Source organism: Stegastes partitus, unplaced genomic scaffold (assembly GCF_000690725.1).
Source record: "Stegastes partitus isolate 25-593 unplaced genomic scaffold, Stegastes_partitus-1.0.2 Scaffold339, whole genome shotgun sequence".
NCBI classification, from domain to species: domain Eukaryota; kingdom Metazoa; phylum Chordata; class Actinopteri; family Pomacentridae; genus Stegastes; species Stegastes partitus.
Genome location: NW_007578070.1, coordinates 112611 through 135866, shown reverse-complemented (window position 1 = coordinate 135866; position 23256 = coordinate 112611). Strand labels below are relative to the sequence as shown.

Sequence of the window (23256 nt, the reverse complement as noted above, 5' to 3'; positions counted from 1 at the left end):
GACCAGACTCCACCGTCAGCATTTCAGATGTTTCATCTGTAACAGTTATGATTATTAGCTGGACCTGCAAGATTTCACACAGAAACTAGGAAACCACACGATCTGATTTCAACACTTTCCTCTGTGCATGTGCTTTCTGGAAAACTGGATTCTACATAGACATTGACCTCATACAGACACAAATAAAATCACACGACATCATTTGGCCCAACAAAATAGGAAGCAGGAAACAAAACAGTGTTCTTATAAGTATTTAAATAAGTAAATATAATAAGTATTACATCAGTAAGAAAACACATTGGCATTTAAATGAAAGCAGGAAGTTCTAATGGCCACAGTGGACTAGAAAACAGGGACACTGCAGACAAAGCAAAGGAATAACGTAATCCAATACAACAGCCCTGCAGTAATTAGAACTTTCTAAAATTCCTTTAAGAGGATATTTTTGTAAGATTTTTATTTTTATTTTTATTTTATTTTTTTTAAGTGCAACTGATCTAGTAATATGTAAAATACAAAAATACAATAGAATACAAAAATACAATGCAGTCTACTGCATCCATTGTACAAAATATTGCCTCATTTGAACCCTTGCTGCCATTGGATTGGATTACATCAGGCTGCAAACGTGCTCAAGAGCTACTGGATGTTGGTTTGCTGTTTGCCATGTTTAGTATACAAGGCTTTTTAAATGGGGAATTCATGGGGAAAACAAAAAAACATTCTGCATTTAATCATGTTTGTCAGGTGCTTCTGAGTATTTAACTTTATTGATTGACCGTGTACCTTGTATGGAATCCCAAATGTGCCAAATTTGATGACACATAGAGAATACTGGTGGACTTTCCTGAGCACTGTATTTGTTGATAATTGGTCAGAATTTAAATTGACAAATTGAGAAAGTAGTGACCATACAAAATACAGAGCAGCTCTTTTTATAGCAGTTTTTTGACACAAAGATTCAAACAATTTATTCCCAGCTTGAATAAAAACACTATCGCGCAAGTTTTGCATATTTTTTTAGGATTGCTATAAGGTCATCTGAAACAAATATGGATGGAACATATAAGCGAGCTTTGGTAAAGAGGTACGTGGAGACGTGGTTCAAGCAGAAAAAAAAAGAAAAGAAAGAACAACAATGGAAGTTTCACAACACAAGCAATCAGACCTGTACAATTGGTGGATAAATTTAGACTGGAAGGTTGAGTGTCACTTAAGGGTTGCTGGAGGATCCTCAAAGGGACTGACTTTCTCAGGTTGCTGCCATTACACAAACCAGTCAGGTGTTTAAGACACGTTTAAACCCTTCAAGGCTTCAGCTTCTGCACAGCACTGAGTACTGACACATGGAGGAAAACCAAAGAGGCTTAATGTGGCATGTTTACAAAAGGTTTCGAAACACAATGACGCACTGCGTTCAGCAGCAAATGGAGCGTCACTTGGCAAGGGAAAGTTCCACATTACCACATAATGCAACCAATTTCATGTTCATTTGGTGTGGCTTTTGTGAAAATTATTTAAATTGTGTTTTTTCTGCTTGCTCTACGACAACTGATTGTTTTCCATGTTGTCAATACAATTCATATCCCTTTATATTTGAATGTAATAGACTTTTTCATTTGATAGCACGATGAACAAGTTCAGGAAATATTAGTCTCTGTGACAGATGCCAGGTCATAGGAATAGTTTTACCGTTTGGATAAAATAATCAGATGGAGCTGTTGGTATCTGGGTAATCCAATAAATTGAAAACCTAAAAAAATCAAGGTGCTTCAATATATTAATGCAAAAATCGAAAAATGGGAGCTATTTATAAGAACATATATTAAAAGAGATAAAGAAAAAATACCTTCTCTATGGTCTACAGACATGGAACTTCCCCATGCTGGAACAGTTGGCATCAGTTTCTAATGCTTAGGAGTGGATACTTGCCTTAACCAGAGTAACCTTATAGTCTACCTGTATTTTAACCACAACCAGTTATCTCCAATTTAATTAAGACATTTAAATTTAGTTTTTATTCACTATTATCAAAATGTTTCCTTAACATTAAGTAAGCTTTTTTTTTTTTTTTTTTTAGCTACCTCAACCTTAGTTAATCTGCCATAACCCTGATCTCTCAGCTATAGCTTTGATTAGAGCAAAAAATTAGTGCATTTCCCAAATGACAAACTATTTTCATAATGGATCATACAAAAAAAGTCACTTCTAGTCCCTGGATTAGTTCAGACTTTTTTCAGTGGAATTCTGGGGATGAAGTTTAAGCAGCTAAAATTGGTCGACTGTTTTTGACCTTCCAAACATTAGGGGCTCCAACTAAAAAGTTGTTGTAATCAGATATGATCAAGCAGCAGAAACCTTTAGCACAGAAGTTGATGTGGAAATATTTAGAGTCCTCTAAAGTTCACTTGACAAGTGAACTTCTACTTGCTGAAGTATTTCCAGAAATGATAATCACACCTCAGCATTTCTGCATAATTAACACAATGTTGTAATCAAGGACTTTCATTAGGCACACCACTGGAGTCGTTCATCAAGCCCACTGTCTTCATCCCTGTTTGCCTCCACTTTTGACCCGTCCACCGTGACCTTTGATTTACCCTGATGCCGGCTCTTTTCTCTGGGACTTCAATCAGGATTCTTCCCATTCCACTCACTTCATTTCCAGATGACCCTGCCGCTGAACTCTCTGAGCACTAAAGAGCTTCTCTGTGTTCCAGCAGAGAATCAGTCTTCCAATTTAACTTCCTTCCTTCTGTCCTTGAGTTGATATCGAAGAGCTTGAGCGAGTGGTTTGACAGTAATGTGGAGTGAAAGTGCAAAAACAGACATGCACGAACAAGCGAAGCACATTTTTGAATATTGCTTATCTTCATTCCAGAAATGTGCATACATGAACATTAAACATGAAGTTAAAGAACATTTTCATGAGACCCAAGGTATGTGCAAAAGGGAAAACACTCCACCAAGTAAAACTACATTTCTTGTTTGGAAATTTGCTTTTCTACTTTCTTGCCAAGAGTTAGATAAAAAAAATCTTTGGGAACCTCTTCATTGACAACCTCCTATTACACAGATTTTGAAATCATATTGAAGGATCTAAAAAAGTTTTCCAATTTTTGTATTGTAGTTCCAAACATGCTAGCAGATTAGCTTGCAAGCAGTGGTGCTAGCTCAATTCCATCCTGCCTAGGACTCAATCAACAGTCATCACTTTCATACATTTCTGTTCTATATAGAGATGCAGCTGAGAGGCAACTGCACACTCAGATTCTTTTTTTGTTCTATAAGCATTCTCAGAATGTTCTTTGAAAGTTATTGTTTAATTCCCACAGTGTTTTCCCTAAAGGTAGGATAACATTATCTAAACACATTCTAATACTGTCTGGTGACAACACTGAAAGACCATTATGCCATTACCTAACATTGCAACATTGTGGGAACATTATATAGAGGAAAAATCTACCCCAAGAACATCCCCAAAACAGAATATTGCAAGTAAAATGTTCTACCTTTGTTAACATTTTATAAAGGAAAATGTATGTTCTCTCATCTAAGGCCTCGATAACATCTTTCATGTCATTTCTCAAATGCTGGTTTAAGAATATTCTACCTTTGTTATCATGGAACATAACAGGTCATTTCCCACTGCAGGAACTTGACGGCCATTTTGTCTGGTCCACATGAACTGCCCCCCGAAGAACGTCTTTCTGAGCTAAAGCATTGAACTGCTAAACCACAACTTTTCATGTTTCATTAGGCTAGCTGTTTACTTACGCTGCCAGTCTTAATGCTAAGCTAAGCTAATTGCTGCCATGTGGATGTCAACGAAAACATTGATTGATTAAACTCAGCGGATTAAACTTGCTGTTCTCTCAACATCCTCCAAGAATAACAGTCTTCTCATCTCTAACATTACCTTTCATTGTAAAACTTCTTCTATGGGCTCATAGAACTGGAGTTGCAGCCAGTAACAGATATTAGTTGCTGTTTTGGCCCACTTGGAGTTAATGTTGCAGTCGATGCGGTCAGATCCTACACTGGGATGGAAACAACCAGCTGCTTTGTCTGTTATACATCTGGTTTCTTGCAAAACAATACATTTTGGAAGCTCTTCACAGGACAATGTGAAGTATGAATGTATGTTATCAATTGGAGCTATATAAATACAACTGATTTGAATTGAATTAAACTGTTCCTGCAATGGAAAGCTGCCTAACCTGTGGTCCTGACAACATCCCCTGAAAGTTGTAGTTAAAAAAAGTATATATTTTTGTTAACTTTTAATCTAACTGGAACATTGTTGTTATATATAACCTTTCAAAGGCTGGCTTAAACATTAGGCTAAAATGTTTTCTCTAAAACATGATTCAAACTTGTGGGTAGCGTAAGCCAGTGTTGCATCCCAAGCTAGCTGTGTAGCAGCACTAGCATAAAAAGTGGAAACAGAGAAATGGGCAGAATTTAGTCCATGAGCACCTATCAATCTCACAAATGGACCCATTAAAACATCTTCCATACGAAGAAAATCCGTGCGCCCAGCCGCTAAACTTCTCATGAAGCCACAACTTTCAACGTTTCAATTTTCAGTTTGTATATAGATTAAACAAGCAAGATAGAAACGGTTAATGTGAGAATTTTAAAGATGGCGGAGAACCTATATTGAAACTTTGCACACAGCTAGGCTAGCTGTTTCCCTCTGCTGCCAGTATTCATGCTTAGCTAAGCTAACTGCTTCTTGGTTATAGTTTGAAACTTAACCTGCAAACATAAGAGGATCTTTTTTTATCTCATTCTCGGCAAGACAGAAAATAAGCACCTCTCTTAATGCATCCTGGAAAAGATGCTGTTAAAAAAAAAAGAAAACGAATGACAAACCAATAATAAATACATTTAAAATGGTCCCTGAATTAACCATATTTGTTCCTGTGCTCATGGCCACAACTGTAGATACTGACAGAATGACAGAAAAACTAATGGTGTCGTTTCTTTCAGTGAATATAACGTGTCAATTCACTACATAAAAAACTGTAACAAGAAACCGTCCTCAGTGCATACAGAATGGACTTGAAAGTAAAGTGCACTAAATCTGTGTGTTTGTTTTCTTGATAGTGTCACAACCTTATAATGTGTCATCTCAGGAATACATAGCTTTTCATCAACGCTGCAAAATGACGACATTCTGTTAATGCAAGGCCACAGCCTTAGTTACACTGATTAAAGTGGCGTAACATCTTCTGTGCAGTGTAACAGCGAATAAGAACATAAGCAAGTGTGATCCAGTGCCTTTCTGATATTAATAAATCTACTCTATACAAGCCACAGGAGTGGGAGTACAAAAGACGACAGCCTGTACAAACAGTAAAAACACAACTTTGAGCTTGACAGTAACACCCAAACCTGATCTGAGGTGGCTCGTATGATGCGTTTGCAGTTTAGCTTTCAAAACATTGTTGAAAATACATGTGACCTTTGAAAATTTTCTAGCATTTTTACACTTTTGCAAGCTTTGAATTACCAAAAAATAGAAAAAAAAAGAAGAAAAAGCTCAAGATGTGACTTGACTTTGGTTGGAAACCTCGAGTTTTCGAGTCGAGCCGTCTTGCAGGGACAACACTGCGAAAAAGTCGATCAGCAACACGTGCTGTTCGCTCGTCGCATCGGCAGTGTCGGGGTGTCTTTAATACTGGAAAAAACTAAGTCAGGAAACTCACACATCACATCACTTGTATGTTGTAACCACTGCAACGACAACGCAAATCCACAGATTAAGGAAAACCTCGTGGGAAAGATGCGTTTCCGAGGAAGAGGACGCTGGGAGCACACGGACATGCAGCCAAGATGCAAGACTCGGGAACCACTGGCAACAAGGATGAGTGGTTGATGACGTTACACTGGATGAGAGGCAGCGTGTGATTGGTTAAGTGTAGGGCACGGAGGGCAGGGAACAAGGCAAGATGTCCAACGCTTGAAGAGGTAAGGAGGTCACACAGTCTAAAGTGTTTGTCTCACATCTCAATGTGAGCCTCTTTGGCTGGTTGTGTGTCCTTTAATGAGCCAGAGATGGTGTAAAACCTGCAGGGACATGAAAAGAACATGAGACACACGAAGAAAAGTCTCTGGTTTTTTAACACACAAAAGTATAATACTGTAAGAATTTGAAGAAAACCTCATCAGGAAGCATAAACACACAGAGTTAGACACTGTGAGATCACACCCTTGTTCAATCACTCATAAAACGCTCATTAGTCATCCTACTGTCATCACACAGTTTAGTGACTCAGAAATGCAATTTGTGTCACTTTCATCTCAGCTGCAGGATCTAAAATTAGTTTTTGTTCCACTGGGCTCAACATGCATGAATTGTATTAATAATTTCACAGAGATAATTGTCATTTTCCAAGTCAAAACATCCTGATCATCCTGGTCTAATACGCTTTGGGTTCTTGATGTGAACAGCTCCAGCCTGCCAAGGTCTGAACACGATAACACCATTAAAGGTCCCCTGTGGTATCAGGCATCAGGATCTTAGCAGAAGATCCCTTAAAGTCCTTCTCCGATTATTGGTTTAACCCCTAAAAACTTGTATCTCTGTTACATATACACACATTTTTTTTTCCATGGAAATCATCTTATCCTTCTCCAAAAGGACTTCGATGTAACTCATTAAAGACTTAGCTTCCTTTATAATGTGCATATTTATGAAGTCCCTGCAGCTCAAGCACACCAGCTCACTTAGGGCTCTGCTTCAACACTGTAAAATTATACTAAAAGAGCTACGCTGTAATATTGGAGCAATCCACCCACGCATGTTTGAACCAGAAACCGATTCTGAAGAAGAAGGAAGGTGATCTATAAAGCCCCATGCTGACAGTCAACAGGAGTGGTTACCAGAAGGTTACCAACAGGCTTGTTATGTACGAAACCCCTGAATGTTATTGTGGAAATGCTCACTTATGGCTGGGTTTTTGGTCATGAAGCTGATAAAAACACAACAAGCAAATGTTAAGGAATAACGTATGGTAGACAGATTTCCTCCAGAGGGGGTCTTTAAGTCACGGATATTAGAGTAATATAAACATTTCAGCTACAGCACTTTCTTCAGAGAACTGCGGTCTGCAGTGGCCCTTGGCTGTGTGACAAAGCATCTTTTAGACTAACCATATGAAGCATGCTCAATCTCAAAATGTAATCTAAACACATGGATCATCAAGTGAGTTGACTTGATCAGTTCGGCTGATTGCGGAGTTCCGCTGATTTAGAATTACACTCTCGTCCTCATGAGGGGTGTTTGAAAAAAACAAACATCTACACCACTGCAGCATAACCAGAGTCATTTTTATTCTGCACTTTTTTCTTCCTCATTGAAACCGCAATGCAGTAACTTCCAACCCAGCTGGGCACACAAATCACTTGAAGCATGTCAGACTTCACACTGTTGCTTTCAGAACCACTACAGACACTAACGACCTTTTCCACGTCCGACCCCAACGCTTTGATGTGTAAAATCAGTGGGCTTTCCCCTTTAACAGATGGACATGTAGCGCACCGGATTGCTCTAATGTCCAGAAACAACGCTGAGCCCCTTTCAAACATGAATGACCACCTGGCTCACTTTTCCATAAATAGGAATAGGCACACCAAAAGATTGCTGCAATAGGCCGTGTTGTGTATAATGGGTGGCATGACTGACATCACCTGGTATCAGTCTTGCTAACTTTTCCAACCCCTTAAAAAAAATCTTTCCTTTTTTTCCAAGATACCATTGAGCTGCTTGTGAATGGCTCTGAAGTGACTGCTGTTTAACATGTAGTCTTAACGGGCTGCGTTTCAATCAAAATTTCATGCTTATTTTTGGTTTGACAAGAGGAAGTGAAGAATACCTAAATGAGAACAGCTTTATTGGGAATTTGGTTGCATTAAAATACAGTATGTGTGAGCACAGGGAGCAGGAGAGAAGCAAACAGACATGTCCTCTAACTAATATCATTTTACAGTATATTACCAGATAGTTTAACACATGATAGGAAAACATCATAAAAATGTAGGATTTCTTATCTGCAATTGTGTGTGTATTTTTTTTTAACCTAAGTTTAGAGGCTAACATCGTCGGGTCGCAACTGATCGCAGTTAAAAGACGTGTTCAGAGTTAAATTTAATGAAGTGTCAAACAGCGGTCAAACATTTTTCCGTTCTGTTGTCCTCTCAAATCGAACATGTTCAGGAGTCTGCAATCGCCGTCACCAACAATGACGACTTCCATTGTGCCTGCTGTAACAGCTTTCGCTCTCTCATGTCCTTGAGAAAGCGACTGAAGTGCAACACTCAATTACAGGCTCAGAAAGATGTTTCACTTCTTTTGTCAGCAGCTCAGCCTCTCTCTGACGGCATTACAGCCAGCGTGCCAAAGTCTGATCGATACTTGTTCCTGTCGAAGGTTAAATGACTGCAAGATGACCCGATCATCAAAAGGCGTAAAAGGAATTAAGATGAAACATTCCTTTTAGCATTTTAAACAATGTGCAGTTTTAGAATGAAAAAAGGGAATTTCATCATGCAAAACGCTGGGAAACCAACAGATCTGAGATCTTATATGTGACCAGTAGTTCAGACCTTAGTGACCTTGTTGGACTACGGTTTGTCATCACTAGTAAAGGCCAAGTGATTTAAAAACACTCTTACTCCTCAAACCTTGTCTTGACAATCGACAGCCACGGGGCTCCTGCAAGCAGCTGCACTGAAAATTAAGATAACTGATGCTTTGTGGGTGATGCTTTATTTTTTCAATGCATAATGCAATCAACCCATCTGCACTTCAGAATCCACACTGGGCTTAAAGGGCATCTTATCTTTGAATTATTTATATTCAAACAGTCCTAGAACAAATTAAGTTTAACATGGGGTTACACTGAGGAAATAGAAGTAAATCGAAGCTCAAAATCATGATATTTCATCAAAAACACTATAATCTACGTTTCAATATAAAAACTGCCAAAAGAAAAAAAAAGATTTCCTGAAGATCCTGTTAAAACAAAATACATTTTTCCATGACTTGAACAGATAGAGTTAAAATCAGCAGTTAAATGTTTAGCATAGAGAGCCACTGTTTTTGTTTCCAGTATTGGAAAAACCTGAGAGCATTTGGAAAAAAATGTAATTGTGTCCAAAGCGGATGAATAGTTATGCAGTCACTTATTTTACATTTTATATGTTTATTTTTAGTAGTAACTAATATCACTTTATAAAAATCAGTTTTCACTTTTACATAAAATAGTGATTTTTATATAAATTCTTGTCAAAAAGCCAAATTAAATCAACCAAACTTTTATGTTGAAAAGCAATGAAAGAAAAAAAATCCCTCCCTTCTCTTTACTGGAACTGTCGAACAAAGGTATGTCACAACTTTCCAGCTGTTAAACCGGGGGAATGGATCGATCATATTTTGTGCTTGTGTTGCAGTCGGTGGCACAGTGAACATTTCACTGCTGGAGACTTAAAAAAAAACAATATATGTAAATTGGCAGAGGCTTTTAGATTTTGCAGGAGGAATGAAACTTGCCAAAAGGGGGTGTTTTTAAGTACTGACCATACATTTGATTCAGGCGCTTCAAGTTTTTTCATTTCACACTATAATATATGAAAATATATTATTATCTGGTTTAAAAATGGGTGGCAGTTGGTAGCACTGTTGCCTCGCAGCAAGAAGGTCGCCGGTTCGCATCCCGGTGGGGGCACTGGAATCTTTCTGCGTGGAGTTTGCATGTTCTCCCCGTGCAGCGTGGGTTCTCTCCGGGTTCTCCGGCTTCCTCCCACACAGTCCAAAAACATGTTGAGGTTAATTGGTGATTCTAAATTGTCCGTAGGTGTGGATGTGAGTGTGCTTGGTTGTCTGTCTCTAAGTGTAGCCCTGTGATAGACTGGTGACCTGTCCAGGGTGTCTCCTGCCTTCGCCCTAAGTCGGCTGGGATAGACTCCAGCCCCCTGCAACCATAGTGAGGATTAAGCGGTGTATAGATGATGGATGGATGGATGGTTTAAAAATATAGGCTGTCTTGAACTTGGGGCCTTTTGGAATTTAGCTCATCTCACTTAGTGATCCACAGTAACAGACCACTGGTGCATGCCGCTGTATATTTGAATTCTGCTTTTGAGTAAACTGAAAGCTTCGGTTCATCAGCACAAGCTGTGTAAGCGACCCAACTGGGAGACTCACATGTTGAGATGTTATAAACTAAATCTGAGTCACCGTAACACAATTTATACACAAAATTCTTTGACAAATCACCTCAGCACCCAAAGAAATTCTGTCAGAAATGTTTACAACATCCTTATTCTGACTGGAAGTTAGATTCAATTCTACTAATTTGCTGTTTTATTGCTTTATTTTATTACGAGCCTGTCTGTGTCAGTCATTCTTTCCAGTCTATGAACAGTTTATGTTATTAAAAACGTGCTAAAAATAGCTAACATAGCATAATACAATAATAGTTAACGTTACATTAGATAAAAATGTTAGTCTTCCAGGTGCATGTAACTTATGTTGACAGGTTTTGGCCTTAAAATTCCCAGTATTCTGTGTGCAAAAGACACAGTCGGCTTCGTGTTGACATGCAGGCCTGCAGGAGCAGTGCTGACCGGTGAGGGCATTTTAATGTGGTATCAAGCCTGAATTGTGGCTCATGTGATCCACACTAACCCGAGAGGAATGTTTCACGAGCAAACTTCAATACAATAACGCCAGTTTTTGCGAGCGTTGCAGTGTGACTTCCTGGATGCCAGGAGGAAGTCAGCCGGCTCAGTCAGATGGACTCCAATGTGGGTCCCGATCTCTTCTGTTAAAATGAATGGAGCCCCATTGCTTTAGAATCCCTGTATGTGCGTTATGTACCCTGTGAACCCCACTAAGGCGGCGTCTCTGGGCTGTTTTTCTTTGCTTCCGTCACATTTTTACCGACTGTGGGTTCATTTTTTTCCCACAAATGTTACCAATGCTCAAACAAATAATGGTGATATGTTACTATTTGCATTTTTACAGCCTTTACAAACTGTTTTTCAGACTACTCCACACCATCTCTAAACAGATATTTCACCACACTCAATGCGTCTTCTGCTTCTATGTATACCAGGTTGTTTTTTTTTGTTTTTTAACAATGTTGCATTAAAATTTTCTGCTCGAATATGTTTTGTTTTCATTGATTTCACAGGCTGCAGTTCAGCACAAGAAATCTGTATTTTGAGGTACACTGATTTTTTTGTGTTTTTCGTGCAAATGTTTTATTTCTATAAATAAAACATGTTGAAAAAAGGGATCATGATATAAAGAATATCGTGATTTTAAGCTTCGATTTGGTTAATTTTCAAAATAGAATGCCACATTGCAGGTAAGAGTTAAAGGACTGTTGTTCAACTTGAAAATAGAATGATTCTTTCTGTCCTTATTCCTGTTTTTCAAGTTTATGGCTCTGATAAGTGGGGACAGCTTGGTGATTTTGGATGGATAAAAAATATTTACTGTACATACTTACTTAATAAAATGCACCACATAACAGATATCAAATCGAAATTGTGAGAGAGTCTAAAGATGAAGTTAAAATTTACATAATAAACCACTAATCAGAGGGCTTGTGGTGTCCAAGGGCTTCAGAACAGTTGTCTTGCTTTGCTCAGCTGGTAATCCAGTTTTAGATGTGGCCTTATCGTGTTCCAGTTGTGACGTTCTAACACTGAGACGTGACGTGGGTCAAGTGGCTGCTGAGGATTAACCAAATCCACTCACTGACTAAAGTCTATTCAGACACTTGTATCAAAGAGCTAACCATTCATAGCAAACGCTTTACTAGATTTGATGACAAAGGCTCCAAGTAATGAAGACACAAGCAAATGAAGTATCAGGTTGTAATGGTTGCGCTGGGTGTGTGTATGTATGAAGACTGGATTTACCTTGACTTTCTAAAATGCCTACGTTTCTTCATGACCTTAAAACAGCAGGATGAACATGAGTTTTTCAGGTCCACAAGCTGGTAGATGATTGGGTTGTACATCGCTGCAGACTTGGCCAGCAACGTGGGAATGACAGACACCGGGATGGGCACTGAGTCTGGCTCGCCAAACGCTGACACCACCGACACGACTGCATAAGGGATCCAGGCTATCAAGAAGCCTGCACAGATCAGCATCGCCACCTGGGAGACGACACAAAACAATATTCAGACTGCAGATATGAGCAGCGGTGGAATGTCTTTGCTGTCTCATCTCCCTCTGTCCCTTCCCTCCGATGTCTCACCCACCTTAGTGAGTTTCATCTCAAGGTTGTGGCTGTTTTTGATGCGGGCGTCAAAGTGCGAAATTTCCTTGGTGGAGGACTTGACCTTGAAGATGATCATGACGTAGGAGAAGACGATGATGCCGGCGGGGAGGACGAGACAGAAGAACAGGATGGACATGACGAAGCTCTGGCCGGACACGGAGGCCTGCGCCAGCCACCAGTCCAGCGTGCAGGAGGTGCCGAAGGGCTCCGGGGCGTAGTTCCCCCAACCGACCAGGGGCATGGTGGCCCAGAAGCCTGCATACATCCACACGAAGGCCAGGCACACGAAGGCGTGGTGGCGTTTTAGCCAAGTTCCTAAGAATTAAGAAGAAAAAAAAAGGAGGAACTGTGGTTAAGTGGTGAAAAAGACAATAAAAACTTAGCTTTACCTCCAACATTGACCTCCCCCTCAGTATTTAGACCACATAAAAACTGTATCTTCTGTAAAAGTCCTGATAAACGACCTCCCGCGTGGCATGGCTGTATCAAGCAGCAGTATATGGTGTATTTTCCACTTGGAGCAACATGTCTGTTCTCATAAATCACATCCATCAAATGCACAGTTTGCTTCAGTCAGGCGTTGACAATGTGCCATTTAAAGAAGCTGAGGGTTTAAAGAAAATTTAGCTCGGGGGGATGTGAGTTGCGTGTGCCTGCTTTTTTTCCTGCTTTCTTGATCATTCAGTAAGTGGCTGGGGGATTTCTCGCTTATATTTTTATTCCAATTTCTGTTGCTAAAGGCAAGCCGAAAAAAATAAATACATTGACATTACATTTGTAATGGCAGCACTCCTGATATTAATGTTTTTAGTCTGTCGGCTGCTAAGTTCCATCTGTGAGCACGTCTAAGTTACTCTGTGCTTTGGTATAAATTAGACGGTAAAATAACAGAAGTTTTTGTTCCTACAGTCTGGTCATTCACCTTCACCACATCACAACCCATTTATCAAACACAGCTAACACAAGTTAGTCCCCCCTACTTTACAGGAGGGATAATATAAGGTAACATGGGATGAAGAACACATTGTGCATAAGCTCCACAATGGCATTCGGTAGGTGTTGAAGCAAGATGCATGACAGGTCCAGGCCAATGGGAATCTCTGCCAACTAGCTTTGCGTGCAAGCTTTTACTATCTAGATGGAAAACAAACTTGACAGCACAGTGGATCCTCCTAAATGTGAAATCTGAGAGGAGCATCAAGGAAGTCAAGGAATAAAAGCTGCCAGACGGATGCTTGAAGCTGAGATTCTGTTACTACAAATAAATCTCAAACAGTTTTATCTACTTTTGAAAAAACAAATGCATAACAGCTGTAGCAGTGTTTCCCAAGCACGGATTTATTTTTTGGCAACCTGCCATAAAATTAAGATTGACTGTACTCTGTTTAATATTTCGTTGTCTGAACTCCCAAGTAATCTCTGGGTGTTTTATGAATTTATCACATTTTTATTGTGGGCTCATTTTTGCTGCAATATAAAGTCATGCACCTCTATGGAAACAGCACAAACATGTCTTTTGTACAGTGCAACAAAGTTAGAATGCCACAAATTATAAAAAGAAGCCTAACCCCTTAAACCCTAAGGGAACAATGGCCTCTTGCCTTACCAGTCTTCCCTTCACAAATTCCAGAAACCTAACCCGAACTAAAAAACGAGATGACACTAACCTACAACAAGGTGAACGGAGAGCAATGAAGACGTGCGACGGCCAGTGCATTGCCTTAACTTCCTACCCCAAACTGCTTTGTCGTCGGACACGGCAGGGGAAGTTATCGAGACAGATTTAAAAAATCTAACTGAAAATGTATTTCTGTGATTATTGGTTTTCAAAAATGAAAAAAAACACGGACAACTTTTTTCCATGTGCTCACAGGTGTTACCTGTAACAGTTAAGAGGGTGATTCTACATTCTATAGATACTGAACTTAATGACATTAAGTTACTCTGATAAGTTTATCTACAGTATGTTCTGTCAGTCTTGCAGATCCACCTCTTCGAATAAGTTGGTAGCTGCACGTAAGCAGCCTAGCTAAGAATGATGGTCATCGGGCGTACCAGGACAAATCCCCGTGGGCCGCCGCATCAGTGGTTTGGCGCACCATTAAAAAAATCCATAAAGTTGTCACCAGCCCTGTCTGTTACCCTACCTGCCCTTTATGTGCCTGTCATACAGGGTGCACATAAAAACATGCTGCTCTGGGACTGAGTTCTGCAGTAACCAACCCGCAACCTGAGCGCCAACAAATGTGACGAGCTCTCCAAGAAATTTGCTTTTAATATTTACAGGAAACAGTGACAGCTGCAGCTAGAAAAGAGAGTCGTGAAGAGGAGGAGGACGTCAGCCAACGTGTACGTCTGTGTTTTTCGGTTATTTATTTGTCACAAAATACCTGCCAATGAAGATATTTGCAGTGGAGCACCTTGTACGTGGTACCTAACTTTAAAAAGCGTAGGTGTTCCTCCTCCTGTCGCCAGCTAACGACACAAATACAGTCTAATTCTGTGGGAAACACTGCTGCAGTGTGATTACAGTTTATATGTCCCAACACAAACACTGAAAAGACCTGAAATTTCACGTTTCATGACGTTAACTTAATATCAGTTTAAAGTGTAGAGTAGGATCTGAAATACAAAACATGATAAAAAAAAAAAGTAGATGTGTGCATCAAGGGTCAACAAGAGCACACCATGTACAACACATAAGTTATGGACCAAATGTAGTGTAATAAGAAGAGCCTCTGTAGTCCTTGAAGGACATCCTATACTTTCTCATTTGCATAAATGATTGTTTTAATTTAGGAGTACAATTATTTCAATATTTAGGAAGGAATGCTCCTGTCATGGGTTTAGATTGTCATTGCAAACACATCAGTTTTCCTTGTACAGGAAAGTCAACACAGACACATTCAGGGCTGCCCACAAAAATCTTTTGTAATCTCCCCAATGACCTCTGGGGTAACATGGAGCTATACTGGTGTACGTGGAATTCAAATATTCATGAAACCCCGATAAGATTTCATGTTCCAGTCTTCATGAGTTTATTACATTCATGATGTGCTGTTGGATCTAGTTGTGTATCGCGGGTTTTCTTGTCTGCCTGCTTTTGTATGTTGTTACAATTCTGTGCTGCCTCTGATTTTGTCAGTGCTTTTTCTTTTTTCTACAATTAGCTTGACGCTTTAAACTGGTACGGTGCTCTGCATGTTTGAGCTGTATACGCTCCCTTTTAAATACATGAAAAAATATACACATATAAAGAAAAATAAGAGTTTTTGACGCACCGTATCGGAGGTGGCAGATCTTAAGGTACCGGTCCAGGCTGACCACCGTCATGGTGATGAGGCTCCCGCAGCCGAAGAAGAAACCCGCCCAGCCGTAGAACCGACAGCCCTCCCAACCGAACAACCAGCGGTGGGAGAAACTTGATACAATGAAAAAGGGCTTTCCTGTCACTGCAAGAAAGCAAAAGGGGGGGGGGCAACAAACAAGACAAGAAGAAGAGGACAAAAGACGAAGAGGCATGAAAATGGAAAAAGAGGACAGATGGGGATGAAAGGAGGATGAAAGCAAAGAGGTAGAGTTGGAGAAAGTCCATACTTGGAGTTAGAATTACAATGCAAATCATTCCTGTGATGTAATGTACATCAGTACAAATCTTTGCCCACAGAGAAATGTGTGGTTAACGCCACATAAACACTTGCTTCTTCAATAATACAGTTATTCATTCTTCAAACTGTATAGTTCATTCATGGTCGCAACAGAAACAGCAACCATCAACTTCCTCCAGCTCCTTCTAGGGGACCTCCAGCCATTTCCAGGCCAACCGGTGACTGGGTCGGCTTTCATTATTTGTTAGGTGTATACATGGTTGGATCCTGATTGCTCCATTGTGGACCCAGTCATTCTCCAGCACCAATCAATCCCCTAATAAACATTGAATCTGTCCTTCTTACTGTAGTTTCTATTAACAAAGATCAATGTAGGTATGTAACGGTAGCTTAGTGTTGGCATTTTTCAGTTCACTTATAAAAAGAAAGATCTGGCCAGTAGGCATTAAGCATCACAGGAAACTTTCTCATGGTGGCACTTTACTAGCTAAACTCCCACAATGCTCTCTGCTTACCAACGCTGAACAGCCAGTGGTAAGAGTCACTGCCTCCTTTGGTGACTATAGTATTACACAGAAAATGCTTCACCTGGTAGCACAACCATATTATTACAGCTAATCAACAATACATTTTCAGATAGGCAAGTCCTTCATTTTCTGCATCATGGATTAATATACTTTTAATTGGATAAATTACTAACAGCTATTTGGATGTTAATCATTAACATCCCTTATTTGGATTCAGTAAAATTCCTTCAAACTCTACTGTCTATTGAGAGGTGGTCACTAATTATAAGAAAAGCAGGTAATGAGTTTTAATCAAAATAATAATAAGGTTAACTACCTTAACCTGCACGACATTCTGTTGGTAGCATTTTATGGAAACTTGAGCTAAATCTGCAGTAAACACCCAGACAAAGTGTAAAAACGCATACTTGTTGATTTTGGAGATCAAAATGGTAAAGCTTACTAAATACTACAAACGACAAGTAAAAATGTGCTGGGAAGGCCCAAAAACTAAATTATTAAATTGAATATGTATCAATTTCCTTTCAGCTTTATGACCTCTAAAAACACTCCCAGTAGATTCTCGCCAGCTTGTAGTGTTTCAGCTCATTCATCATCGCAAAAGCTGCCAAGATGATTGAGTTTACATGCTCCCAAGTTGTTTACTGGGATTCACATCCGGCCACAGTGATGGCCCCTCAAGGATGTTTCTGGAATGAACCCCCGAGCCAAACTTAGGTTGACTTTGGAAGTATGTTTGGGATCATTGTCTTGCTAGAAAGTGCACTGAATACCAAGCTTCATTTTACACACTGAGAGGAACACATTCTTAAATATAGTTAAGTATATCAACAAATCCATGAAACCTGTAAAACTGACACATTTAGCAGCAAAACACCGAACCAACATTATGCTACCACCTCCGTGCGTGACTTTTAGGGTGGTATTCTTCTGGTGACACTGATTTAAATAGTTTACCACTCCATAACACAGAACTCTACATGCCGGGCTATTTTGTTTTTTTTTTTTGCGTATTGAAAAGGACTTTGAACTTTTTAGCATTGCAATACTGTAGGACTCTGCTCTTTGTTCCATGCCCAAAGAGGTTTGTTGCTTTTAATTTTCATATTATGCTCTCAGCTGTATCACTTTGAACTTGAATTCTTTTCTAACCATTAGCTTTCAATAACAGAGGGATTTTTCCTTTACTTAGGTTTTCCTACAGTTCATTTCGCTCTGCCATGTTTGTTACTCACCTTGAACTTCCGTATAGGCAGGATTGTACAATTTTCACAGCAGATACAAATTCAGTGACATACATTCCCACCAAAATTAACTGCATTGCACAAAAATTGGTAGCCTTATTTAATATTAAACTGATTTTATTTTGTTTTATTTAAACAGCAGGGGTGAGTAATTATGACATGGTTGTATTACAAAAACAACCCCACTGCTCCAAAATATGACATTCTAATTATATATTCAGCAGGGGTCCAGTAATTTTAATTGCAACCGTAATAACAGGCATTAGTGCAGAAAGCCTGTTAAGATTGGAGCCCTGCCATTATATCTTATGGCTGGTGTTGACATGTCACAGCTATATCGGTATCCGCCCACATGTTGTCCAATATGCACTGGTATAAAAACTATAAAAACACAGAAAAGAACAAAGAAAAAAAATATGCTTAAGGAAAGTTTAGAACAATCACATCACACAGTTTGTCCACGGCAGCACGCTATTGCTCCATTCTTTACAATCGTCTCTGCAGCACATGCAGCAGAGAATGCGTCACAGCTGAGCAGACAGTGGTGGAGAGTCGTGCAGTTTCTTCGTGGTGAGCTGTGAACTAGTTTGTTATATACATTGCTCGGAAGTCAGTAAACTATAACCTCATTTTTTTGTCCTTCCTAACTTGACTCTAATATGTGTATGCATATATTATATATAAACAACACTGGCTGATATATCAATGTTGGAATTTTTTACTCTCTAAAAATCAGCATTGAAATCTGCTTTAAAATCCTTTACCAGTCAGGATCTAGTTGTGATAATCTGACATGTATTCTTGACTAAATGAAATGCAACAATTGTAAAAATCCCACTTTATGTGTTGTAGTGCTGACGACAAAAGCCCCTTTCTTGTTTCCCAGTACTTCAAATTGAAAGGATAAAAGTGGGAACATGTGACAGACTCTTGTGACAACCTATGAGCTCCTCTTTACTGAACAAAGAAGAGGGAAAGAAGGGCTAATGTTGACCGAAACACAAACCAATGGTAGTGTTTCTTGTAATAAAGCTTCCTCAAAATGTACGCTGCTAAATATGAGAGTGTCAGTGTTATGGTAGCTCAGATATTTTCATGAGATTTGCCTTTTCCTTTGAGGTGGGAATACCCTTCGCACACAACAAGGCCTATTGAGTTCAACACAAAGTGCCAGTGTATTCCCACAGTGGCTCCCCGACTGCTGAGTCCGAGGCAGGCCTTCCTCCTGCAGACCTGCACAGACCAAGAGCCATGTGGCACGCCAAGCCTCAAGCGACATAGAGGGGATAAAAATCAAAACCTCTTGGCAAGATTGCAGACATGATTAGCCAAATGTTTTCTTGGAATTACTGAAAAACCAGCAGGGGATGTACACACACACTTCCACACAGTTGCTCACGTGTTTGGACGCTTAACAGCATTTAAAAATCGTGAGTCACTGCAAAACCTACCCGCTCCACAAGGGCAGGAAGAGGAGAAAAGCTTGTGGTGAGATCTGTTTTTGGTTGATGGATTGGGTGGAGGTAAATGGAATTCCTGTTTTAAAAAAAATCTCCTTCAAAAAAAGCTTCAAAAAATGCTCAAATCCAATTTTAGTAATGTGATGAACATCAGATGACCAAGAGTGTTGCTCAAGAGGAAATATTGACCTGATTGGTATGGAGGCAGTCAGTCTTTAGGAACAATCCCGAGCACATAAATATTCAATACTCGGATGGTAATTTCTCTAGTAGTTGTCAAGATGACTTGCTCTTGACCACATGGGTGACCTCGTAATCTCTAGATCCTATGGGGCAAAAACTAATTTCAGTAATGGAGACCATTCATAATGTTAATGTGTTTGGCTTGATCCGGAGAGCGTCTGATCTGGATTTTTCGACGAGCTTATGGAAAGCTAAGGTTAATGTCTGCTACATAGCTCCAACCGCTACCTTCAGTGTTCTTACCAGAATCCTGTCAAGAAATGACAAAAACATGATGTGAAATACATTACCACTAGAAATTCTAGTTTTTGTTTATTATGTTATATTGATGATGACCAGGAAGACCATGTGCTTGTTGGACCCACTAAAAGGACTAATGAGAGGACTGGCCATCCGAGGAGGATTAGTGAGGATTACAGCACTGAGGATGTACGTATTACGCAAGGTATACAATATGTAAGTACTTTTTAATTCATTTATTGCAGTTATGTAATTCCAATACAATCTAAGAAAAAAATATATATATACAGTATATATACGCTTTGTGCATGTTTGAGGGACTTTCTTGTGGTTCGACTGAACAGAGTCCCACCTGAGTGAGTTATCTGTGAGTTAATGGACTCACACTAGAGTCTATTAACTCGACAGCTGCATTACCTTAACAGAACTCTGCACTCATTAAAATCTGTCTTCAGTTAAGGCTGTCCAATGGTTCCCCAACACCATACAAAGGCCACATGAATGCCGCAAGGAGTGAAAGCATCAGTGCCTGCAGGTACTAACAGAAACACTTCTGTTTAAAGAAAGTGTATCATCCAGGAATAACTTCATCGCGATGGTATGTTAAATTAATAATTAGCATCACAAATAGAAATACACCACAAAAGATGTTTAGTTGGTTCCTTTCCACAGTTGCTTGCCCATAGGGAATCCAAAGGGAACTTTGGATTGTTGGGTTCTCTTTTCTCTGTAAGACCTTGCTATGTCAAGATTTACGAGATGACACATGTTGTTAATTGGTGCTATATAAATAAAACTGAATTTTATTGAATTATAAAGCAAAAACTATACCTAATTTAAATTTGATAACCTTCTCCTTTTAAGTCTTGTGCAGCGGTAACACAGCTTCCAGTGCTCCAGCCACATCCAGAACGCTCCCTGAAAGTCCTGTCCTGAACACTTACAGGTGCGATTTCACCCTGGACTTTGAACATGTGTAGAGAGCAAACATAAAATTTTGTGTTAAGATGAGCCAATCCCCATGTTGAGAATCATCACTGCTGACTAGCGCGTGGTCTAAGGCTATGACCCAGAGACCAAACAGCAGTGATCAGTGGAAGACCCCGAGGCTCCAGGACTGAAAGAGGTGTACCAGATTAGCAACCAAGCAAGAGCAGGTATGGTGTTTGGTTTGACATTAATGGAGTGGCTCACAGTGAAAGTTTCAAGTTTGGCACAACCAAAATGAGCTGCCATATTTCATCATGTCAGCCACTTTGTGTGTTGAAAACGTGGGGTTTTTTTTTTTTAGCAGCACCAACACAAATTTCACTCTCTCCACACTCTACTGGCCAGATTTGACTCCCTGCAACTTCTTCCTCTTCCCCAAAATTAAATTCAAGTTGAAGGGTCACCGTTTTGACACAGTGGAATAGATCCAATGCATCACAGATAGTGGCTGACACGCTCATTAAACAGGACTTCAAGGGAGTGTTCCAAATGTGGCAGGAGCACTTGGAGCGGTGCATCGCTGCACAAGAAGACTACTTAGAACGGGATAAATTAGATACAGTGGTTGCTTTAAAATTGTTGCAGTGTTTGAATTGCTTTGTTGTATCTCATAACTAAAAGTACCAACTAATGCCATCATCGCCTGCAGATGTCAATCTTATCTGATGCAGTCTGTGACAAAATAACCATACGCTCAGGGTATTTGCACAATAATTACACTTTTAAGGGTGATGCAATGTCTTTAGTGTATTTATTATATATGTAAGTATAATTCAGGAAAGCACTACCTTGATTAGCATGCATTTATTTTAATTAAACATTTGTCTGTTTTAATACAGTATAAAATCAATATGGGATGTTTTTTTAAAGTCATAGCAGACTGTAGTTATCCTGCTTCGACTTGTTCCTGAGGAATATCAGTAACATTCACTTACTTGCGTGTGAAACCCATAGCAATTTAATGACATTTAATCTGTCATGCATGACATATGCATGTAGAAAAGAAATCCTCTGCCATCAGGGAAAGCCTGTTTGCCCAATGGAAAATCTGTATTTAACTTTAATCTGCTGTAGCCAAATTGTAGAATTTCATGCATGAAAAAACCAGAGTCACCAAGACTTTTAATTCCGTCCTGTTTTACTTACTCTTAATGCTCTGCCTCCAGCACTAACTGTAAAGTGCCAGCACTTCTTGCTGAACTCAACACTCTCACAGGATATTTATCTTTACTGAACCAGTTTGAGTCTGGAACTTTAATTGTATTTGCAGGCTTTATGTATTTAAAAAAAAGCACTTCAAACTACATTAATCAAATGGTATTTATCTGACTGGATTGTGTTGTTACCAATAGCCTCAAAATTAGGAGCCAACTAGAGGAAATGGCTTCAGACCCTTTGCTAGAGTTCTAAGGTCTTTTTAATTATATGTACAGTTGTGTTCAAAATAATAGCAGTGTTTTCAAAAACGTGAGTGAAGCTCAAAATCCTTAGATTTTTATTTCCATTCATTGGGAACACTGCACATTATATTAAACATCAAAACATAAAGAAAAATGTATCAATATTTAAATTACTTTACAGAAAATTAAGGAAAAAAATTAGATTGGGTTGTTCAAAGAAATAGCAGTGTCTGCATTTTTCATTACAAACTCAAATATTTACTCAATAAACTGAAAAAAATGTTAAGATTTAGCATTCCTGTGAATCACTAAACTAATATTTAGTTGTATAACCAGTGTTTTTGAGAGCCGCTTGACATTTGTGCTGCATGGAGTCGACCAACTTCTGGCACCTGTGAACAGGTATTCCAGCCCAGGATGATTTGACAACCTTCCACAGTTGCTCTGCATTTCTTGGTTTTGCCTCAGGCAAAGCATTTTTCATGTCACCCTACAAGTTTTCGATTGGATTAAGGTCCGGGGATTGGGCTGGCCACTCCATAACCTTAATTTTGTTGGTCTGGAACCAAGTTGCTGCTCGCTTACTGGTGTGTTTGGGGTCGTTGTCTTGTTGAAACACCCATGTCATAGGCATTTCCTCTACAGCATAAGGCAGCATGACCTCTTTAAGGGTTTTGATATAAGCAAATTGATCCATGAACCCTGGCATGCGATAAATAGGCCTGACACCATAGTAAGAGAAACAGCCCCATATCATAATGCTTGCACCACAAACTGTCTGCGGCCCTTGGACCCAAAAAGAACAATCTTACTTCCATCGGTCCACAAATTGTTTCTCCATTTCTCTTTAGGCCAGTCAATACATTCTTTGGCAAATTGTGTCCTCTTCAGCACCTCTTCTTTTTAACAGTGGGACTTTGCTTGGGCTTCTTGCCGATAGATTAGCCTCACACAAGCGTCTTCTAATTGTCACAGTACTCACAGGTAACTTCAGACCATCTTCGATCTCCCTGGAGCTGACCATTGGTCGAGTCTTTGCCATTCTGGCTATTGTTCGATCCATTCGAATGCTAGTCTTCCGTTTTCTTTTACGTCTCTCTGGTTTTGCTTTCCAGTTCAAAGCAGTGGAGATCATTTCAGCTGAGCAGCCTGTCATTTTCTGCACGTCTTTATACGTTTTATTTTTTTTATTTTGAACACAACTGTAAGATTAGCTTCTGTCATCAATGTTCCCTTT

General features: G+C 39.5%; 1 protein-coding gene across 1 annotated transcript in view; it reads right to left on the bottom strand.

Annotated features, from left to right (window-relative positions):
- Positions 1-5248: 5248 nt before the first annotated feature.
- Positions 5249-23256, bottom strand: part of opn5 (opsin 5) — an 88009-nt gene continuing 70001 nt past the window's right edge. Inside the window, exons 4-7 of the mRNA XM_008284025.1 lie at positions 15589-15759; positions 12288-12622; positions 11941-12182; positions 5249-6075 (exon numbers count right to left, since the gene is read on the bottom strand). Coding sequence (XP_008282247.1) covers positions 6009-6075; positions 11941-12182; positions 12288-12622; positions 15589-15759 — 815 coding nt within the window. The 3' untranslated portion in view covers positions 5249-6008. The remainder of the gene's footprint in view (positions 6076-11940; positions 12183-12287; positions 12623-15588; positions 15760-23256) is intronic.